General features: G+C 41.8%; 1 protein-coding gene across 1 annotated transcript in view; it reads left to right on the forward strand.

The window, feature by feature from the left end:
• Positions 1-22,909, forward strand: part of LOC147143346 (ubiquitin-conjugating enzyme E2 E2) — a 35,625-nt gene that overhangs the window by 911 nt on the left and 11,805 nt on the right. The window contains exons 2-3 of the mRNA XM_086039218.1: positions 2,893-3,079; positions 5,555-5,605. Coding sequence (XP_085895344.1) covers positions 2,901-3,079; positions 5,555-5,605 — 230 coding nt within the window. The 5' untranslated portion in view covers positions 2,893-2,900. The remainder of the gene's footprint in view (positions 1-2,892; positions 3,080-5,554; positions 5,606-22,909) is intronic.

Genomic DNA, 22,909 nt, shown 5'->3' on the forward strand with positions numbered 1-22,909 from the left:
CACTTCGCCATCTAGATAGCTTACACTCATCTGAATATATTATAAATTTGCATTTATAAATACACAGATACGGCTGTGTTTGCACATCCCTTTAGTAATTCATTTGACACATGTCCTCGTTTAGCCATGATTTTGTCGCACGCTAAGGGGCTCCGATTGGCGTTAATGACGCCATCACGATCGCCTGGCTAATGTGTCACGAATGCTTTGTTGTGTTACCTTTTAGCTTACATCTTCCTGCTGTGCCAGGATAACCACAGACAACATTACTTTCAAAGAAGGAAATAAAAAAGATCTATTACCAGTTGTTTACGAAGTCATACCTCTACTGCATTCGAAGTTGCAAACTTTTCAAGGGAATTAACAGAAATGCGTCGGAATAAATGAAAATTTTGGGAAATTCAAGGCAAGGGAATTTGTATCACACACTGCATGTACAAGACCATCCAAAGTGCTGTACATTAAACATTAAAAGCATTACGGAAAGGGAAACAAAATCATCTAAAATAATGAAATCAAAATTATTTAAACCAAGCAGTTTAGATCAATTAAAAGACACCAAATGGGGATTAATACAAGAGAATAAAGGATAGTCACAAGAGTGCGGCAGTGAGCAATAATGGTTGAAGCCCTGATTTCAATGAACCGACAGTTTGAGCAGACCTCAGGTATTCTAGGAGACGGAGTTTGTTCTTCAGGTGAGGAGCATGGTAACTAAATACTGCTTCGCTTTGTTTGGTTCTGGTTCTGGAACACACAATATACCCACCTGCCCTAGATGACCAGAGAGGTCTGGATGTTTCATAGAGTACTAATACACCTTGCATGTATATTGGTCCGAGACAATTTAGAGATTTATAGACCAGCAGCAAGAGTTTAAAATGTATTATTTGCCTCACAGGAAGCCAGTGTAGTGATTTGAGGACAGGTGTGTTGTGGTCCACTTTATTGGTGTTTGTAAGGACTCTGGTGCCAGCATTTGTGGATCAGCTGCAGCTGCCTGATTGATTTTTTTTTTTTCCGTTAAGACCTATAAAGACACCATTACAGTAATCTAGCCTACTGACAATAAAAGCATGAACAGGTTTTTGTGTGTCTTGTTGAGACAGAAAACCCTTAATTCATGCTATGTTTTTCAGGTGCTAATGGGCAGATTTAGCTTTTAAGTGGTTGTTAAAATTCAGATCTGAGTCATTACACCAAGATTTCTGGCTTGATTTGTAGCTTTAAATGGCACGAAGTCAAGGTTAGCGCTGTTCTCTGACCTTTCATTTTTGGGGCCAAAAACAATCATGTCTGGATTGAGCTGGAGAACACTCTGGTCCAACCACTCATTGATTTTATGGTTACACTTATTAAATGAAAATTAGGGGGTGTAGTCATGTGATGACACTGAAAAGTAAAGTTGCCTGTCATCTGCATAAGTATGATAAAAGATGTTGTGGTGCACCATGATTTGAGCAAGATGGATATTAAAGTGGAAGTCAACCTAAACATATTTTTTTCAAGAGTACGTTCTATGCAGGCCCATTAGTTGAAAAAGGCCTTCTGATTAATATTACATTTGTGGAATATGAGTTAAGCAGCAAAATCCACCCCTTTTTAGCCATCTCAGGTGGCGGCCATTTTGTCACTTCTGTCGACTGAAAATGACATCACAAATGCTCAGTGCTCCTGAGCCCTGAGCAACTGTGATATCATTTTCAGTCGACAGAAGTGACAAAATGGCCGCCCAGAGAGATGGCTAAAAACAGGTGGATTAAGTCCTATTCCACAAATACAATATTTATCAGACTGCCTTGTTTCAACTAGTGGGCCTGCATAGAACATATTCTGGAAAAAAATATGTTTGGGTTGACTTCCTCTTTAAATAGAAGTCGTCTAAGAATGGACCCTTTTGGGACCGCTTCTGTGATATTTGTTTGCTCAGACTCATGACTTCCAGTTGAGTCAAAGTAGTCCCTATCTTGCAAGTAATTGAAGGTTCTCTCTTAGTAGAGATCCTGAATATGGTTGTGGAAATTTTATGTTGAGCATAATCATAACTGAAACAACAAGATTTCATGCAAGGTGTGATGATTGATTTAGGAGTGCCCCAATTTACAAATATTTTGAGTTACCAGCTGTCGCTTGATCGATGTTATTTAATTCATTTTTATCATGTATTTTTGCTTTACGTTAAAGCCAAATTTTGTGGTACAAGCAAGCTTCACATATGATGCCGCTTGAGTGAAACTGTTAAATAAATGGAGCAATTAAGGTACTGCAGTGCCTTCACATGGGCAAGGAGGTGACAAAACATTTATGTTTATGTGTAAATATGATACTACTTATTCAATTACCCTCAACTTCCATTTAATTCCCATGTTATTGAATAAACTGTTATAAACACATACAATTTTGGGGATATAGGGTGCACCAACTCTAAAGCTGTGTTTCAGTTTCAGAGCCTGGAAAACAAACAAAGGTAAAAAGATGGTCTCAAAGGACAAGGGTAAAACAAAACAAAAAACAAAAAAAAAGGGCTTAAAAAAGTGACTCTGTTGCAGGGTTCTTTTGTTGCAGTGTGACACCTCTATAGGCGTGTTAACATTTCGAAGCCTGAAAAATACAAGGAAAGGTGCAAAAGAGGTCTCAAAACAATTAGGCTTTGGGTTACAAACATAAAAGCATTTTGGCAGTCATAGGGGAGCGCCAACTCTGTCTTGGTATTGAAGCGGGTGTATGTCCTAAAAAGTCAAGTAAAGACTGCTCTAGACTGAGTGTCAGCGTACATGCGACCATTTTCATCAAAAACCTGACAGTGACCTTAATTATGTTGTGCATGTAGCCTGGCGTGACACGAGTCGCACGACTTAATGTTTTTGTGTTGTTTTTCTTCTTCTCGTGCAGGGCCCACGATGTCCAGTGAAGTGCAGAGACCGGACGACAGCCCCAGCACCAGCGGCGGCAGCTCTGACATCGAGCAGCGTGAGTCGTCTGTACCGACCGAGCAGGAGCGCGAGCAAGCTCAGCCCAAAAAGAAGGAGACAAAGATCTCAAGTAAAACTGCTGCTAAACTGTCAACGAGTGCCAAGAGGTAAGACAGCCCCCCCACCGGCACCTCTTCCTAAACCCCCTCCTCCTCTAGTGTGGGGGGTACCCTGTGTTGTTTGTTAAAATGGCGCCCTAAGGGTGTGAAGCTGTGTAAAAACCACTGTAGTCCCAAAGGCATTGTCATTTCAAACACGCCTCCTATTCAGTGGGACTATAAACCTTCTTTTGAACGGAAATAACACACGCACGCACACATCAATGGCGCATCATTACCCTCAATGGAAACATATTCGCCATTAGAATGGATTTACAGTCAACCTCCGTTTATCGCACGGGATATGTTCTAGAGACCCAACCGTAATAGGTAAATATCTGTGCAATTCGCTTGATCTTTATTCAGCCAAGGCAGATTTGACATTCGAAAACTCTTGCGGTACGCCACAGAACGAGAATGTCACAAAAAGAGGATACACAGGGTAATTACTGTACCCGTCTGCCATCTTATGGCATAAAGAGCGTAAGTGCTCTGCCTTTCACCAAACGTCACTCCCATTGATAGATGATCAAATATCTAAATATAATTATAGTAAATAATAGATTTTTGGACCACTTGAGTGAAATGAGATCATTTTCCACGGCATACACAATGATCTCTCATGGCGCAGTAATGTGCCGCGGCTCACTGGTTGGGAATCACTGCGATTTAATGCTAACGTATGCAGTGCGGTGTTCCCTCGCATATTCAAGATTCACTTCTCGCAGGCTCACATATTCACGGATTTTGTTTGTTTTTATTTTTATTTTATTTTATCGCTCTTTTTGTGCTCAAGCTAAAGTCTTGTTTAATCTAAAAGTATTGCTTTAGTTCCAGCTCGTGGCATCTTTGTGCAAGGAACTATGTTGAAGTAAGTTGAAGAGCTTCATATTAGTGCTCTGGTGGCATCTTGGTGCCAAGGAACTATGCTGAAGTGAGTTGAGGAACCTCATGTCGTGTTTTGGTGCTATCTTGTGGCACCTCAAGGCAATTCCAAACCTTTTTGAGGGTCAGTTACTCATCGATTGGCACTATTCTCGAAATGCCATTGATGGGCTAATCATAGATTTTATAATATAAACATTCAAAGAACAGATACTTCAACACACAACGGACAAGACACGCATACAAAAAGAACATACAATACTGGCAGGCAAAATAAGTGAACGTTTGGAAGTAGCACTGAAGATCCACGATTCAGCAAGCAGTGCCAAGGATGATCCTCAATGTAACGAATACGAGAGAACGCAACTCTCCTTTGTGTCTATAAAAACAACCACAAATACAGGATTGTGCAAAATATTTTTTCTATTTACCAGACTTGAACGCGGAAAGCGAAGCCACCAAGCTTAAAAGCTTCGAGCGGCCTTCAACGCGGAGACGTTCGGCTGCCGTTCATTGATATCAAGCGACTCGCTGTGCGTGTTGCTTTCTTTTCGCATCGGCTTCATGACGCACAGTTTCTGGCACAAATCAAAGTGTCCTCGGTTAAGATGAAGTGACGAGGACTGGCTTGCCAGTTGATCTGACATCTGTTTTGAAACCACACGTCAGCAGATGGACGCGGTTTGGATTTGAGGTTTTATCGCGACAATAAAATTGCATCATGACGCAATATTTGACAAGGTAGTCCATTTATGTGGTTTTATGTCAGTTTTGTAATAAGATGTGAACTGCTTTTGGGACGGACAATAATAAACAGAGTACCTTTAACTTGGATAATAGGGACGACTTGCACACGGTAACAACACTGAAGGCTTTGAATGTGAGCTCTGTTTTCACCAGCTGACTTTTACTTTGAATTTGATAAGCTGTGTTTTGTGTCATTTCACTGTTTTGTATGATCGTTTCATCCTGATTAGATTTTTTTTTTTCTTGACTTTCATCTGGTCTTTTAATCATGTTTTTAATTATTTATGTGTAAAGCACTGTGGGTTTGCCTTATGTGTGAATGGTGCTGTGCAAGTAAATACTTGCCTTTCCTTGCCTAAATGCTATCCATCCACCTATTCAGGCAAATGTTGCCTTCAGGGGCATCTTAAATCACCGTTTTACTGTCTTAAAACGACAAAGTGTTCCAAGTGTCCTGAAATGCCATCCATCCAGTTAGGTGTTGTTTTTGGAAAGTCTGAAATCGCAATTTTGCCCTGACAAAACCACAGAGGTGTATTCCATCTCGATATCCATCCATCCATGCGTTGCCTTCGTGGAAAGTTTGAAATCACGTTTTTCACAAAACAACTGAGATTGTTCCGAAGGATCCATTCTTTTAATTTACCGCGCCTAATGACTAATGACTATGACTGAATATCCATCTATCCAGCCATCGACGATTGTATTTGCTCTGAGTTGTTGTGAGCAAAACAATAACGTCAAACGCAGCGCGTTTATTTGTTTAGCTTTTCTGAAGACTCTATTCACAGTGTTAAGTGCATCGCTGATGGAAGCCACTAAAACTAACACTCTCTTGTTTTTCTTCCCCAGGATTCAGAAGGAGCTGGCTGAAATTACATTAGACCCTCCTCCAAACTGCAGGTGAGATGCTCTTATCTGCTCCCCGATGATTGCTTTGCTGATGTACAATGCTGCTGTGTGTGTGTGTGTGCGCCTTTTTCACAGTTATGGCTGCAGTGAGAGCGTAGAAAAAGAGCTGCGGTGTCACCTTTTTAAAAGCTGTTTCCATTCTTGTATGATTTCCGCAAAGCCCCCCACGCCAACCCCTCGCCCCCCCCCCTCCTCTGTGTGGTGCAGTCAGTGTTTATTGTTTGACGTTTTCTCTCTCTCGCTCCCTCTCTCGGGCCTTTTGAGGACGAGAGATGTTGCCGGCGAGCCACATGCGGCGCATCCGTCATCCCCCTCGGGGATGCCGCGCAGGACGGAGCTGTTTATCAGCTTCCGCGACGCCGTCATTGATGCCGCCTTTGTTGGTTTAGTTTGAGGAGATGGTGTTGTTGTTTTCTGCCTTTTGTTCCTGGGGCGCCTGTTTGCAGTCGTCTGGCCGTTGACGCTCTCGTTTATGGCGGGAAACACAAAGATAAGGGTTTCACTGCAGATTCATCAAAGGCATGACGATGTATTGGATTTGTCCAGAAACGCATGGCATTAGTCTTCAAAGACTGTCCACTAGGTTCTCGTTTTCTTTGATTTATTTGTAAACTCATTTGCTAGGTGCATCAAAGACACTATATCACAATTTGAGGAGACTTTATAGTAGTTTGAGGTGATGGTGTTGATGATTTCTGTATGGTGTTGATGATTTCTGTCTTTTTACCTGGGGTGCCAGTTAACTGTTGTCTGGCCGTTGAGTGCCTCGTTTACGGTGTCAGACAGCTTTATCAAAGACACGGCTCAAGACGCCATGTATGCATTGAAACTAGGCGGATTGGCAGTGATTAATTAGTGTTTGATATTTATAAAAAATGTACATCCGGTTGCCTTTTTCTTTGGCTCATGATTTATGATTATGATTTACTCTGTTGGTTGTAGTTTGGGGTAACGAGAGCGGTGATGGTTTTTTTTTTTTCCTTTGTTCTTGGGTTGCCAGTTCGTTGTCATCTGGTCATTGATTGCCTCGTTCCCAAAACCCAGAACTGTTTCACTTCATGTTCATCAAAGAAACAATGCTGTGTAGAAAATGAATCGTCTACACAAATGCATACGTTAGGTGTTTCGTTTACGAAGCAAAATGTGGAGCTAATCTGTTCGCTGCGAGTTTGTTAAAGGTACGCTAATTTGTGATATGTGAAAACACGCACCCAGACTTTTCAAAGACTCAGAATTTGATTTTTAACGTACATCGGGTTAATTGAACACAATATTCTTTGCTGTTTACATTAAATTAATCATAGTCACTATTATTTTAGTAATTTCTGAAATTTTTTGGGGCTTTGGTGGGTCATCTGGCCACAGATGGCCTCATTTATTATGCAAATGCATCACTCCCCAGTGCTAAACACGGAGATAGCATTTCACTTCAGATTCATCAAAGACACAACAGTTGTTGTTATCCTTTTGGCTTATCCCCTCAGGGGTCGCCAGAGCAAATCAAGCGCACGCTCGATTCGCATCATTGATTTGGCAAGCATTTTACGCCGGATGCCCTTCCTGACACAACCCTATAACAGTGATACGTACAAAAATGTATGGGAGGTGCGTTGACTCGTAAATGTTTGAGTTTACGTTCTGCAATGTAGAAAAACATGTCATGTTTGTCTGACTCGCCAATTTGTCTTGATCATTTAACGTACGTTAGGTTCGTCGAACACACCGCCTTCACTTTGCTGTTCAAGTTTGATTCATCTAAGGCACTACATAACTCCAGTACTTTAATACGTCGAGCCGGTTGTAGTCTGAGATGTTTTCCATCTTTGAAAGAAAACCAGAGTGCATACGAGTCACTTGACCGTCAACAGCCTTGTTGACGGCGAGAATCAATCAATCCCACCCGCCGTCGCTAGCGATAAAACACGGAGAGAACCCTTTCTATGCAGTTGCCAGGCCAGCGTGTTATGATACCCAAGGCTAAAAGACATGTTGTTTTCCTCGAGGACTCTAATCTATTTTAAACCGCCCCCCCCCCCCTTTTTTTTTTTTTTGAAAATAAAACTAGGAAGGCTCACATGGAGGATTTGGCTGGAGGAAGTAATTTGAAAGTAAAATAATCGCCAGAGGAGATTTTGCAGTCTTGGTGTGTGGGTGGGGGGTGGGTGGGGGTTTGCCCGTGAAACAATTAAGCTTCCTCAAGATAATCCCTTTACAATGTGTGTGTGTTGCGGTGGGATGGGGGTGATACCTTCGTGTAATAATTACTCTGCAGTGATATATACGGCAACATCAGCGGTGACGGTTAGAAGCGACATTTTCTCAGGCGCTCGTTTGGTATGCTGCTCGCTTCCCACTTTTCCCCCGGACCGAGCTCGCTTGAAAGGTTATTCATTTGAGCGGCTGCGACAAATGGAGTCACAGGCTGTTGGCCTTCTTCAGGAGGCAGGAAGGAGAGCGGCGCTAAAGACATCCACTTGGGAGCGTTCCACAAACGCAGCACCGGCCGGGTGGGTGGGACGGCGGGAGGGTGCGGGCTGGGGGACAGTTTATTTATGTCATCTCCACTGCCTTGCTTGCCACCCCGTTACCAAATCGTCTTTAGTTTAATCTGCGGAGAGTTTCACCTTGCCTTGTTGTGCAGATGTCTTGTTATTTAAGTGCAGGCGCTAATTCGGTGGTTCTCAACTGTTTTCACACCGGAACACGTTTTCCTATTGTGGCCAAAGTCACGACCAGAGTTGGGCATTTTACTAAAAATTGAGCATCCGTTATTCGTCATCCGTCTGCAGTGTGGGTGGGTACCCTTCCGTCGTCCGTCGTTCTCGTTTTTTTCCGGAGGGAAGAAAAAATAGTACCAGTCTATAGACCGGTGCGCCTCTAATTTTCGTCGGCAAGTCCGACTAAACTTCCACTTATGTTGCTTTCCACTTATATTGTTTTCACCTGATCCCCCATTTATCCCCAACACCACCAGTAGTCACCATTTCTCATGGTTAGAAAACTCCAACCGGAAAGCTGTTATAAAAACGTAAACAATGCATTCAGCTATATTCTTTGCTCACGATGAACTCCCACGCGAAAGTAAACCATCACGTTCTTGACACGGTATTGTGAAATACTTACATTGCCAACCCTCGCTCTTGTACTCGTAAGAAGATTAAGGCAGCGGAGGCGTGCTCACCGTTTTTCCGCACTTGTCACTTCCCGTTGGTGCTCCGCGCGCTGATTTGCTAGCTAACGGCCAATCAGAGTGACCAAATGTCATGAGTGGCGACGCCGATTCAACATACGTAAACGCCCCAAGACGCTTACGGACGGGTTACCACGCGACGGCGGTGGCCACTACACCAAACAGACAGCGCATTCAGACGCCACGACGCTAAACGACCTCCGACGTCGGTTTGGTCTATAAGGGCCTTTACTTATACGACAATCTCCATTTCTTGACAGTGAGAGGGTAAGAACAGGCAATAACTTTAAAACTTGTGTTTCAATAAGTTTAAGTGTGTTAGGATAAGATTGAATGTGTTTAAAGTTGTGTGAGAGGGTAGTTATAAGAAATTTTTGGGTTGTTTTTTTGTTTGTTTTTTTTAATTTTCAAATATGGTCTGGAAATCTGGTGGGTCTGTGTGCTCTTTATAAAATGTCCTAGAATGCCACAAAATGTCGCCAAACTCTTGGCTACTGGAAAGTACTAATCGGTTTCAAGGCAGAATTGTTGAAGTGTGATGCATCATGACTGTTCTGAGATGTCTGTTGGGGAAGAGCTAAATTCAGCCGGGGTCGTTGGCAGACGTTATGGAGAGTTGTCACCGCATGTGAATGTACTTGTGCACATCCAGACTGGTACTCTAAATCAAATAATTTGTAAGCCATTTATTTTCAAGGGAGATGTAAGATGAGTTTGAGGTCATAGTTTGCTGTATTACTGATTTAAACTATTAACATACGCAATTGTAAACATATTTATAATGACGGTGCATCAATTACTCAGTTTTTCTGCATATGCAGCACTTGTGTTTTCCCAGCGTATGGTGAGGCTTTACTCAAGCTGGTTGTCATTATTAAATCTGATGTTCTTTAAACAGCGATAGGAGGAAACCTGAGAGAATTTGATATGGTCATTAGTCTCCATTCTCATACCTACTGATGCAAATGAAGCTGCATTTGTACGGATCTCCCACCTGCACGCGCGTCGCTGTCATTTTAGTGTTAATTAAACACCCCCTGAGACAAAGGGGAGCTGACATCCAGCGGGCCGCGTCGCCGCCTCCTTTGTATTACGGGTCTTATTCAGCCAGGGGTCTCATTCTACGAGTGGAAGGAGTCGTCGTATGACTCGAGTGAAGCAGAAGGCGACAGCAAAGCAACAGACAGTATTGCGTCAAAGCAGCAAGAGACAATTAAATTGCAGCAGGCGTCAAAACGCAACACTTTAGTAATAACGCAACTCGTATCCCACTAATCCGGCTCTGATGAATATGAGTCACTCCATCTACATGTATGCCCCCTGGAGACGGTGCTTGCTTTTGGTTGATGCTGCAACCAATCTCTTTTTCATATTATTTTGAGTTCATTTCTGAATGAAACTGGAAGCTGTTTCGCACAGCAACCCTGCAAAATTTGCCAGACAGAGACAGACGTTAGATTGACAAGGGTGTCTGGTGTGGCGAACAGCAACAATTGCTGTCAACAACAAGGAGGGAGCAATGAATTAAGTGGCGGGTGTTAAACTTCACACTTTTGTCAGGCATTCCCTCACTCACAGGAGCCATCCCGCCTCTCTTACAGATCTGATGCCACCTCAAAATGCAAACGACAGTAGCATTTTTTTCCGACTAAGGCCTTTTCTACGCATAGAATTCAGCTATATTCGGTTTTAGCCGAATAGCCGTTTTTTTTACCTACCGCATATCCCCGCCCCCCGCCTGCGTTGGAATACACATTGAAAAAAACGCATCCACACGAAACCGCGGAAGTGCGTTTTCAAACGCATGCCAAGCCTCCGGGTGGCAGTTGTTAGCCAAATACTGTCCATTCAGAAGGAAATTCCGTCCTTTGACGTCACTTCTACGAAACCAAAAACACGGCGCCAAACTCGTTCGGGAGCACCGGCAAGAGGTCAGAATTGCTTTAAAACCTTTCAACGAGAAGCAGTAATAATAATAATACATTATTTTGTAAGGTTTCATTTGATGTTGACTTTCTTTTACCGCGTTGGTGATGAGTTACTGTCATGCATAGCATGAACAATTGTTGCTGCGATTAGCTTGACTTCTTTTTCCTGACAGTGTACACGTAAATAAGTGGGTACTCAAGGCAGAAAAAAATGCCTCAAGCATTTTCTTTTAGCCATGATATCCGAATTACTCTAGGACCCATTTCAGCCCTAATATTTATGAGAAGCTGACATTCTAAGGATATGGACAATTTGGGGTCTCTAAACGATTAATCGATGATCAAAAATAATTACCGATGCATTTGACAATCAATTAGATGTCGATTAATCGTTGCACCTCTGCTTTCGACGCAACATAACAGGAGACTTTACACCCAATCCCAGCATTCCATAACTGTTAAAGTACGAGACATTTCGATTGATACTAACTACAAATCCAGCCTATTCACAGGTTGACTTTCAAAGTCATTACATTATTATTATTGCGGTTCACACAAAACCCAGCGAAGGTGTGAATTTGCCACAGCTAAATGAACAATTAGAATTACTATCGGAAAGCTACAGTTGCTTTCAAATAGGGACGCAGCTATCGAATAGTTTTAGAATCGATTATTCGATCCATTATGTCAATTGGATAGAAATGTATTTTGCAATATTAAACTAAAATAAAATGTGCTTCTGAGATGAGGTATTTGTCCACTTTAGGTCACCATCCTCACATTCTACCAGAGCAGGGTATTTTACTAAAAATTGAGCATCCGTTATTCGTCGTCCGTCATTCGCCTTTTTTTCCGCGGGGGAAAAAAATACTTCCCGTCTATACGCCGGTCCGCCTCTAATTTTAAACGGCCGTCCGTCGGCAAGCCCGACAAAACTTTCACTCGCAGAACTGGAGTGTCAACGCATCTCGTCTGACACTTGATTTTCAGTCAACTGAGTGACAGACCCTTTTTTTTTTTGGCCCTGTTGGAAGTTTTCACTCTACTCCTATTTCGTTAAGTTTTTGCTGTTTGACATGCATTGCAATACATAAAAGACGCTGCTCTGTATTTTGGATTCCAGTCAGGGTGATTTCAGTTATCTCCCACATCTGTTGTCCCGTCTTTTCATTTGTTATCTCCTCACTTGTCACATCTCCTCCTCTTTTGTCTCCTGCTGTGTTTATCAGTAGGACACGTTGGATTTAAGTCGTTAGTTTTCCTCGTTCATCACGTCAAAGACACAGCCGGAGCTCTGCGCCGTCTCCCTCCGTGGAGACGGTGGTGAAACATTAGAAGAGGTATTTCATTCTCTTCGCATGGTGATATTGGTGTCTTTCGGTGTTTTAATGTGCTTTTTCAATTGGCTCCCGAAAACAGCTTCTGTGGGGGGGAAAAAAATCCTTGAAACATGGCTGAAAGGTTTTTATACCCCAGAGGAAGTGGGAAATATGGTGGTTGGTTAAAAAAAAAAAAAAAAAAGAAAGAAAGAAAAAAGTGAAGTGGTGAATAATTGATGACGTGCCCAAAAAAATGGTGAGATTTTTCTCACAGCACACTTTGAAGGAGACATTTTATGGAAAATTGACTGTTGTAAATATAATTATGTCTCTAAAAATGCCTGCCCACCCATGTGTGATATGAGACGACCGAGTAATTCTTATATGGCTATTTTTGAAACTGTGTTCATAAGCCGTTCGGAACACAGCTACGGCCAGACTACACTGTGAAACAGTTATGTCAAAACCAACAGGTAAGCAGAGCTGCACTGAGTTGTGCTAGATGGACAGAATAGTGTTTGTGTCTGATAAGTAGCACATACTTTAGTTTTTAGTTCTTGGTGAAGTGATACGAGACACATTTGTGTCGGGTTGTTTATCCAAGCGTGACATGCACACAATGTTGTATATGAAGTGCTGTCTTTATAAGTGAAAATAATTTTATTGTCATTCGCTTTTTTTTTTTTTCACCCCCCACACTTGGGGCTTTCCTTCCGAGTAAAAGCAGCTACCCTAGTCGCGGTGCCCTCACTCAGCCCCGGGTTGTCATGGCAACACAAGCAGTACTTGCCATTGGCTCAAGATTCACCGAATAACGTTAGCTTACAGCGTTAGCTTCTGATTAGTGGCACATACTTGATGGCTTGGTGAACCTGAAGTTGAGTGGGATTGTTTTTTGGAGAGAGATTATCTGCACACACCACACCAGGCTCCCAAAAAATGTAGCATTTCTCCGTATTACTCCACTTCACATCGGGATGTAACGATATCCAAATGTCATGATGTGGTATTAACACTAAATGAGCCTCGTGATACGATTAACACAATATTGTGGGGAGTTTGGCGATATAAAAAAAAAGCTCATGATACTGTTTTAAAAAAAATCAATCAACATTGTGTTTGAACATAACAGCCCCGTAATGTCATGTGTTCCAACTTGTTCCAACTTGTGCAGCAGCGCAAAGTATCATGGTCTATGTAATTCACAATGCTGCGTTCAGCTGAAGAGGGGCGAAAAGTATTGTTTATGATGGAGACGTGCTGCTTTTAATATTGACGACGACGATGTTGTGAACATTTTAATAATGTAGTACCGCCGTTAAACTTGGGTCCCTAATTTCACCTTTACTTTTATTCTGTTGGAAAATAGACTTGCATATTTTGTAAGTGGTAATGCCACTCATTTTGATCAAATTTCCACACGCTTGCAGCGTAGTACAGCCGTATGCCGTACTGTGACAAGTGTTAGGACACGGTGTCATAAAGCGACGCAGGTGTCGAGATGTTGGTTGGTCCGTGGTGTGATATGAAAAAAGTTCTTGTTATCACATGACTGCTTATTATTGAACCTAACATTTTTGCACCAAAGATGGAGCTTCGCTTCACTTCACTCTGCTGCCGTCGTTCCCCACCGCCACCCCCGTGGTCCCGTTGATATGAATATTTTAAGACCAGAAGAGATCGTACTTGCCGGAAGCAAGTGACCCGAGGCTAACCGCTATTCTCATCCGCAACCGCCTTATTTTCATTCTCTCTGACCCAAGCAGATGTATGAAGACTGTGTTGCCTTGTTGGTCTGACATGTCGCTGCTACACAGAGCGTCTTAGTCCGGTGACGACAGCAGACAGGCGAGTTGAACGTTTTCCAGAAATCCTTAAAAAAAATTAAAGATGTCTTTTTGAACACGAACAAACTGAAAGTGTTAATACAATCCAACAAGACCTGAGGGTTTATAGTGTTGTCTGTCATCTTAACATGGTGGGAAAAGATGCTAATGATGTCTTAATGTCTCCACTTCATATCTTTTATCACCTCCAAGCAAGCCACTTATTTTGCACATCTCGTCAGTGTCAAACCCAAGGCCCAGGGGCTAGATGCGGCCCTCGACATCGTTTTATGTGGCCCTCAAAAACGAATCATGTGCGTCTACATCATTTCTCCAAATTGGCTTCACTTTGAACAACACTGAGATATGAGATATTGCTAGCATTTTTTTATACCAATCCCCCCCTTTAAAATAAATTGAAAAATAGTTGGACAATCACTTATTTACCGGCTTCTGAAATCAAAAGTTAGTATCCATCAATTTGTTGTGTGTATGTAATTTTGTAGGGGGGGGGGATATCATATAATTACAGTATATGGGTTCACAGTCGGTTCACAGCCCTCCAATGGGCACCGTAACTAACTATGATGTGCCGGCGACAAAAAAGAGTTTGACACCCCTGCTCTAACTCATCATCTCCGTGCTATGGCTGCTCCACGTTGGTCCGAGGGAGGACCTTGTGAGTGACACAGCCAGCGTTGCTGTTCAGTAGCGGCGCCATTAAGCGCAGCAGGCGGCGTAATCAATATTCATGACAGGGAGGGAAGGGGGTGTGAGTTTCAGGAAAAGCTCCTGGGTATTCATTGGTGTTCGACGACCCGTGCGGCTCAACTGCAGTGATTGTTGGCTGAAAGATGTGGAAAAAAAAAACAAAAAAAAAACCAAGCGAACACTGTTTGTGTTTGACCTCGGGTGATCGATTGGCGTTCTGTAGTCGCCCTCATGTCCTTATGAATATTGATGAATCATATCCACCCTTCAGTCTGTGATTTTTTTTTTCCCCCCCACGTGACATTGACCTTTTTAGTGCTTTTACCCTTTGACTGCACAATGAGAGCCTTAAAAGAAGCATGCCTTGAAATCAGAAACGGTTGAATCAAGGTGAAGCTGAAGAGGAGAAAAATGTGGTCTTGTAGCTGAAATGTGCGGGATATGCAAAGTCAAAAGCTTCTTTTCACACAGAAGTCCTTCATAATTGCTGAATAGAAGCAGTCTGCGTTTCGTCACAAAACCCAGCAAAGGGGCGTTGGAACGACGGAAGATTTTTTTTTTTTTTTTGTCGTCGACTATAACGTCATTCACTGCCAAGCCTTTTTTAATACATAGTTCCCCATATCGGCAGCTATTTTAGAGCATTTTGACTGATCTTTCAAGATTATATTGTGTCCTGTCAAAATATAAGCACAGAACCTACCAAAAGAAACACTATATTCTCTTCTTTCACCAGAAAAAAAAAAGTTCATTTCAACCTTTTTCTGTTCATTAGTAATCAGCAGTAGCACATGAGTTGGTTTCACCCAAAGCACCAGTATCTGACCAAAAAGTGAAGAAAACATGCTTTTTTTGTGTGAAATAATTCATGTCAAGCACAAGAGTGACTTTGACACTATTTTTTTGGGGGCACCTTAAACTATTAAAACAAAACGAAATAAGTATTTATTAGAGTATATAGAGAATACGTTTCAAAACAGATTCAGATTGTTTTACCATTTGTGGACTGTTGGGGGAAAGAAGGAAGGTTAATAAATCAAAATGAATGGATGCTTTAATGACAAGAACTGATGTTTGTCAAATTGATGCAGTAAAGAAGCCAAAACAAGAGAAATACTGAACAGTACAGACTAACAGCCAAAACCGTCCAAGAACAAACCGTAATGGAAACAAAATAAGTCAAAAGTGCCTATATGACAAAACTGTTATTGTGTAAACATGCCTTAACGCAGGCGTTAGGGCTCTGTTGCTAGGCAGAATACTGGTGGGAAGACTTCATACTCCCCATGCTGTGTCAGTGCTGGTGACCCAGAAAAAGGGTGAAAAAAAATTCTGGCTTAAAAAAGAGCTGAACATATGGTCAACATGGACTTTTTGAAAGTCTCACACAGAGGGACCGTGTCTCTCTAACTTGTCCAGTTCGTCATTTTTGACACAAATCCAGGAAAATCATTTTCACTTTGCTTGGAAACAAAAACATTAGCTCGCGTTGAAAGGACACACTGACCACCCCCACTTCTGACACCAGTTTAATTTATCCCTAATGTTTTCCACTGCGCCACTCGTGCCTGATTCATGTGTGTCATTGAATCCTCAGCGTTCCCATTGTGGAGGTACTTTAGCTGTAAACATTTGTCTCGGGCTGTAATAGATGGTCTCGCTTGGAGCGTGAAACACGGGCTGTGGACGTTTTGCCATTACACGCGCCGCACGCTCCTCGCTGTAGTAGCGGGCAAGGTCGTTGACAAAAGTCATTTTCTGTCAGTTGAATAAACACGATAACTTACACCAGGTGAACGGTCGCCCTGATGCGCCGTCGCACTTTTGTCTGAGGTCTCGCCGCACAATGGGGCAATAAATTACCAGAGCAAGACGTGGCTACAGCCTTTGGAATGGCTCTTTAAAGACCTTTCCCATCATTTGTCTGTGTGAAATGTCATTAACATCAAGTGTGCAAATAAAATCCAGACTTATTATGCCACCCAAAAACACATCAGGATAAAACAAGTGTTATTTCACTATTAAATCTTGATTCTGAGAGGAAGACAATGACTTAATTAAAGTCATTGTTTAAACAAAAGGCAAACGCGGCTCTCGAGTCTGGATTTACACCGCAGGTCCAAGTGCTGCCTAATTCCCAAGATATGTATAAAAGATTTAAATTAATTCATCTCATTAAATAATTGGTTGTTTTTTATCGTAAATAATATAATAATGATTTGTGTTTTATTTATCTTTTCCAAAAAACAACTAGCGGGCCTATTACCGCACGTTACTGCGTCAACTGTGAAACTTGTGTTCTTCGTGTGTCTCTGTGTACGTTCACACTGCAGGGCGCAATGCCCGGTTAAGATTTTTGGGAAATGCAATCTTTTTTTGTGTACTTTTTTTTATGTACAAATGCTACCTCTAACATGAACCGAACGTGGTTGTGATGTGAGTGACGTACACCAAAAGGAAACGTCACGTGGCACAGTGTTTACTTGAAGTCAATATGGTCCTGCGTGTAGAGTCTCATTTCAGAATGACAGATGAGCGAGGCAGGAGGACGTAGAAATATTTTGGGGGTATGAGACCACGATCCTCGATATCCTAAAATCACAGATTCACTGATGATTGTCAGTAGTCTCCCAAGCACTGTCACCTGCCCGTGCAGGGCGCATATTTGGCTTTTTATGATGTATTGGTCAGATGTGTACGGGTGAGCTTTCATGCTGCAGACGCATCAGAAACGTATCCGGTTTATGTCCGCATACAGAAGAGGCCCAGGTCGGATTTGGGGGAGAAAAAAAAAGGAACATATTTATGTTAAATAATTTCATAGTTACGTCCTTGGTTCTGGATTTGTGATCCCACTATATCATGGATTTTTTGTTGTTGTTGTTGTAGTGCAGTTTATAACGGCTTCCTGTTTATTTTGGTGCAATTCCAGTGTTGGCCACTAGATGGCAAATGTTTGTTTAACACTGTGTAAATTTGAAAGAAGAGTGAAAATAGGAAGTATTTCAAGATCAGCAGTTTTTGCTCAAGATTATTGAATGTTTGCTCCACTTTAATCCTGCTTTTTTGGACTACAGAAAGCAACGGCTATAGGTTGATTTTATAATGCGTATCTTTTGGTATGATTATTGATGTATATTGTGAGATGGCAAGTTCGTTATTTTGGTTAAAAACAGGGTTTGTTTACAGTGAACAGAGGGATTGGTTCACTGTCACACTGTGCTGTTTCTATTGATTTGATTGATCGTTTTTTGATTGAAGTCGCGATTACAGACAACACGATCACATGGTTTCAAAGCTTTGGTTTTTTGCAGCGCTGCTGACTGACTTATCTGTTGTATCAACTATCTCACGTAAAAGAACACAGTCTCCCTTCTCTCGCGTGAAGTTCGCCAATCAGAAGCGGCATACTACTCGTGACAGGTCATGCAAACTGTGCTTTGAGAGTTGTGAGAGCTACACAATGATAGGTCTCAAAATAACAGTTTTGTTTTTTAAAATCAATTTACATCTGATAAGGGACTACATTTTTACACAGAAGAAAAAGCGGATTTAATGTTTACAAAACAGTAAAGTAGCAGAGAAGAATAAATCGGATTCTTCTTCTTTTAACAGCAAATATTTACTTTTCACATTTAAATAACTTGATACTTCCCCTTTATTTTTTTACACTGAAGTTTACATCATGTTAGTTACCATTGCTGTGAAGGGATTCCATTTTTACCATGATATGAATTTTAGGTCATCACCCAATCCCTCAGTGTCTCCATTTGAAGCAAAAATATGAAAAACAACTTACATGCAATCTTATATTTACATAAAATGATTATCTAAATAAGTGTAAAGGTCTAAACATTTTTGGTTAAAAATATGTTTTTACATGAAGGACTCTACATATATGACAGCAATTAGTAGGGACTGCTTCCCTCACAATGCCTCTTTTGTGTCCTTGCATTATTAGAGTAATAGCTTGTGATGTTTTGATGGTATGATGTAGGTTTGTATGTTAATGTTCATAGTGAATATTGCACAGAAGCTTGATTTTGGTTGGGGGGAATCGTGAATCAAAATCGCAATATCTGTCGGAAAAATCTCAATTCAATATTTGCCATAAATCCTTCATCCCTACCCCTGATTCACTCACACGCCTGCAAATCTTGTAAGTCCAGTTAAATCTTTTAAAGACATAGTAGGTGCTATGATGACTATGAAAAGATGACACTGACACTGAATTGGAGCTAAACTGTTGGCTCTAATAACAGTTTTTAGTGTTTGTTGTTTTTATGATACTCCACTGTCAAACAGTCCCGTTCTGTCGGTAATTGTACATACACCTTTATCATCCTGTAATGCCAAAGTATATCCTTGCGCGATATATATAACCTGTCTTTAAAAATATAAGTACTGTGATATAGCCTGTCATTAAAAGTGAGCGTTGGCACTAAAAGCGTTATCAACACTCGCAGCATTCTCTCATAAAAACGTAGCGTCAGTCGCACCCGCCGTGCCCCCTTCCGAAGTGGCTCGTTAAAATAGGACGGCATTAAAAACTCGGCCGGGGGAAATGTTTTCTTTTTGCCAAGCAGGTGATTTTTGCACCAAAGATTCCAGGAAGTAGCCAAGCGAGCAGCAGTGATCATTTCCATATATATGGAGTGACCTTTCCCTTCCCAGAATGCATTGCAGCCATCATATTCACCGGTTTAATGGCGAGCGGCTGCTCGTTGCCTTAATGCAAATGTCAAAAGATGAACTGGTGAGGCCAGGTAATCTGCGTTCGCATCTAACGCCATTATGGCCGCCACGAGACCATTCGCGCACGTCATCATCATCATCATCATCAACACGCAGTTCAAGTTAGTATAATATTCTGGAGGTCGCCAGGGTACAAATACACAGAGCTGGGCATTTCACAAAAAATCCGGGGCCCGTTTATCGCCTTCCGCCTACAGCCGGGGTACCCTTCCGCCATCCGTTTATCCACCATTTTGTCTGGCCGGACCAAATAGTAATCGCCTATAGGCCGGTCCGGCTATCGTTTTAAACGGGCGTCCGTTAGCGTTTCCGACGACCAACTTCGACAAACAAAGTCACATAGCTTTGCCTTTTATTTGTGCTTTGTGAACTGCAATCCTCGCAGTTTAGTTTGGCCTTAAAATTGTTACCCTGGATCTTACCCCCCACATGATCTCATGTCATGTTGTAATACAAATAATAGCTACTTTTAATGGATTTCAAACAAATTCAGTCACTTGACAATAGGCTTAATATTACCACGTGATTCCAGTTGGAACAACTAATTATTCAATGTTGTAAAATAATTTGCTTTTCAGTGAATTAAAGTCTCCCTTTTTGGAGCAGCGGTAATTGAATGTGAATGTGTGCGCGAAGAGCTTTTTGAGAACAGCCGCACACAAATAAAGCCATTATCTGCATTATTTACTCTTCCGGCTCGTTTCCCCCCACTGTGGGCGCGCCGTCTCCTAATGGCGCCGCCGCTCGCTTCACATCTCCTTTTGCAGCGTTGACGCTAACAGGAGAAGAGCTTTAATGAAGCAATCGTCTTCGGCGCTGACCGTGAAAAAGCCATGCCGCCAATTGGCGTGCGGCTACGTGGGGCAGAGGTGACGCAAATGACGCCGTTTGTTTTTTAAGCACCCCGTTTTATTGCTCAAACGGTGGCTGCCGTTACTGACCGATCACACCTGCGCATGTGCTACCCCGCTGCTTGTTAGTATTGCTGGCATGCGTTTCATGTTAAGTGCTTGTATAAAAAGTATTTATTCAGACAATGCTGCTGACTATTCCTGCTGCTGTTAAATGTAACTTCTTTACACGGTACATACAATAGTCGAGAAGGGCGAGTATCGGTATTAGGCCGATACCGGCCTTATTTCAAGGTATTAGATACTCGTGAACAGCGCTGGTACAGGTTATGTATGTTCTTGACGTCGTTTGGCTCGGACCAACTAGGACCACTTGGGTCGATTTTAAATATGTAGGCGGGAACTCAGCGGCGATTAGGTGATGCTCTGCTCGTGAAGGATGCCGATACCAGCCACTGATACTATGTTTTTGTTAAACTCTGGACTCCCGTAATTGATCAGAGTCTGCTGACCTCTGAACCCTAATGTTTTTGAGGACCTAAAACATTTGTGATTTATAAACCAGCAGCAACATTTTTAAATCTACTCCACAGCTGACTGGGGGCCAGTGTAAAGTCTTTCGAGACGGTGGCTAAATTTACATGAACACATTTATTTAGATTAAAAGCCTGATCGGAATAAAAATGCTTGACCTACACACCCCATTCGGAATATTCTGACCCAATCAAGCCCGTTCGTATCAAGATGTTATTCCAAACCCGAGGTGTGGAGGCATGGAAACACTTCTTCCAAAATTTCGGAACAAACTGTCTTTACCATGCATGTCTGACATCAGTTTACGCGTTTGTGTTTCCCGGAAGCTAGTCGAAGCGGAACGAGTGAAAGACATGGCAGGCGCAAGACTAAACTGGTCTGTAATTCCATTTGAAAGTGTTAACTCGACGTAACAGCGCAAAAGTTTAAAGTAGAAATGGACGGAGCGGTGTTTTAACACGGAAGTCGCCATGACTTCTTCATCTACTACTATTTCCAGTATATTTGGTCAATCTGCGCATTGTCAAAATACCGGTAATTTGTTCTGATCGAAAGTGCGATGCAGGAACTTGCAAGCCCTGAACGGATCAATATTTTTAGTGTCCATGAAAACAGTGCATCCGATCCTAATTTGAATCCGAACTATAATCGAATTATAGAAATGTTGTCCATGTAAACGTATAGAGTGACTCTAAGTCTTTACTAACAGCTATCCTCTTTTTCCTTTATTGCCAACACCAATTTTGGTTCATCTAGTTATTAATTTGTTTTAGACAGTAACACAGCACCATAACGGAACAGTGTCACTTGGGGATATTGAGAGATATAGCTGCATATCATCTGCATTACTCAACCGCTTATATATACGCACTATTTACCGATGACGTAATTTTTCTACATACAATGTGGCTGACGATTCCCGCTGCCATTCACGTGCATGGCTATAATTTTCATCTCTGTTAATGCATCCACAGTACCGCTTATCGTTCGTAGTGCGGGGGGTGTATATGAGCCTCCCCTCTTCTCCTTTTTTTTTTTCTTTCAGTGAGCTACAACAAAGATTCTGGCGAAATAAGCATTTTTCTCCTCAGCATCTGGGTCGCCGTCTGACGCGGCGCAAACACCGGCCTCCGGCTAGAGCTGAATAACACTCGGCGTCTATCATTACCCTGCGCGTGCATCAGCACATCGTGACTCGCTCGCCACACACATGTCAGAAAAGCGTGTTTCATGAGTAAACACCTCATGACCCTCCACAAAGAAGCAGGCTAGCGCAACGACAACAAAGTCATCGTCGCTCAGGTTTGATGCGGCTCTAGATAATTCCTCTAAACGCTCTCGGCTTCTCCAGAGTGATGAGAATCTCCAAAGTGACGATGTGACACGGGAAGCTTCATCAAAACACTTTTGTTGCCATTTTTGAATTGATCTAAGGGTGTTGCGGTAATATTTCTTTTGGTTGAAGGAGCCTGAGCCCCTCATTTGTCTCTTTCCATCCAACTTTTGTTGTCCACACTGGAAAAGGTGGCCTTTAAAAAAAAAAAACAAGAAAAAAGTAATTAAATGAGTAATGTATTGCTTAATTTAAGCAAAATTATCTACCAATAGAAGAGTAACATTTTACGTTCCACTTTTGTTTCTCTTACATATTACCCACTTATCTTCTCTTTTCACAGCCAAATCGATTATTCCATCAATTATCGTGCATTAAATTTATTACAAAACCATTTTTCCTACTTACTGTTTATCAACCAATTATTCTTGATTACCTGGTATTGTTTCGTGATTTAAAAAAAACAACGAAAGAATTAAGCGATATCACACGAGGGATTGATTACTGGTTTATTCTGCGTTTTCCAAGTTAAAAGCAGATGTTTGCAAATGCCTTATTTTGATAAAACACAAGATAATCAGTCTGATTTGATGAAGAAATGAATGAATAATCACTGTCCAGAGGCTGAATTCTGAGGATTTGGACTGATTTAGCTTAAACAACGGCTCTAAATGATTATTCAAAAATAAGAAGCCAGTGAATTTGATAATCGATTAATTTTGACACCTCTAGTGACAGCCCAAGTAAGAGTTAAAGAACCGTAATAAGCACATTCATATAAGAGCTGCAACAGATGTCGATGCAGTCAACACGCATACGTCTACGGCGTTAGACGAAGAAGCCTGGCG

This window comes from Filicampus tigris, chromosome 8 (genome assembly GCF_054856515.1).
Source record: "Filicampus tigris isolate MCC_2025a chromosome 8, RoL_Ftig_1.0, whole genome shotgun sequence".
Lineage (NCBI taxonomy): Eukaryota > Metazoa > Chordata > Actinopteri > Syngnathiformes > Syngnathidae > Filicampus > Filicampus tigris.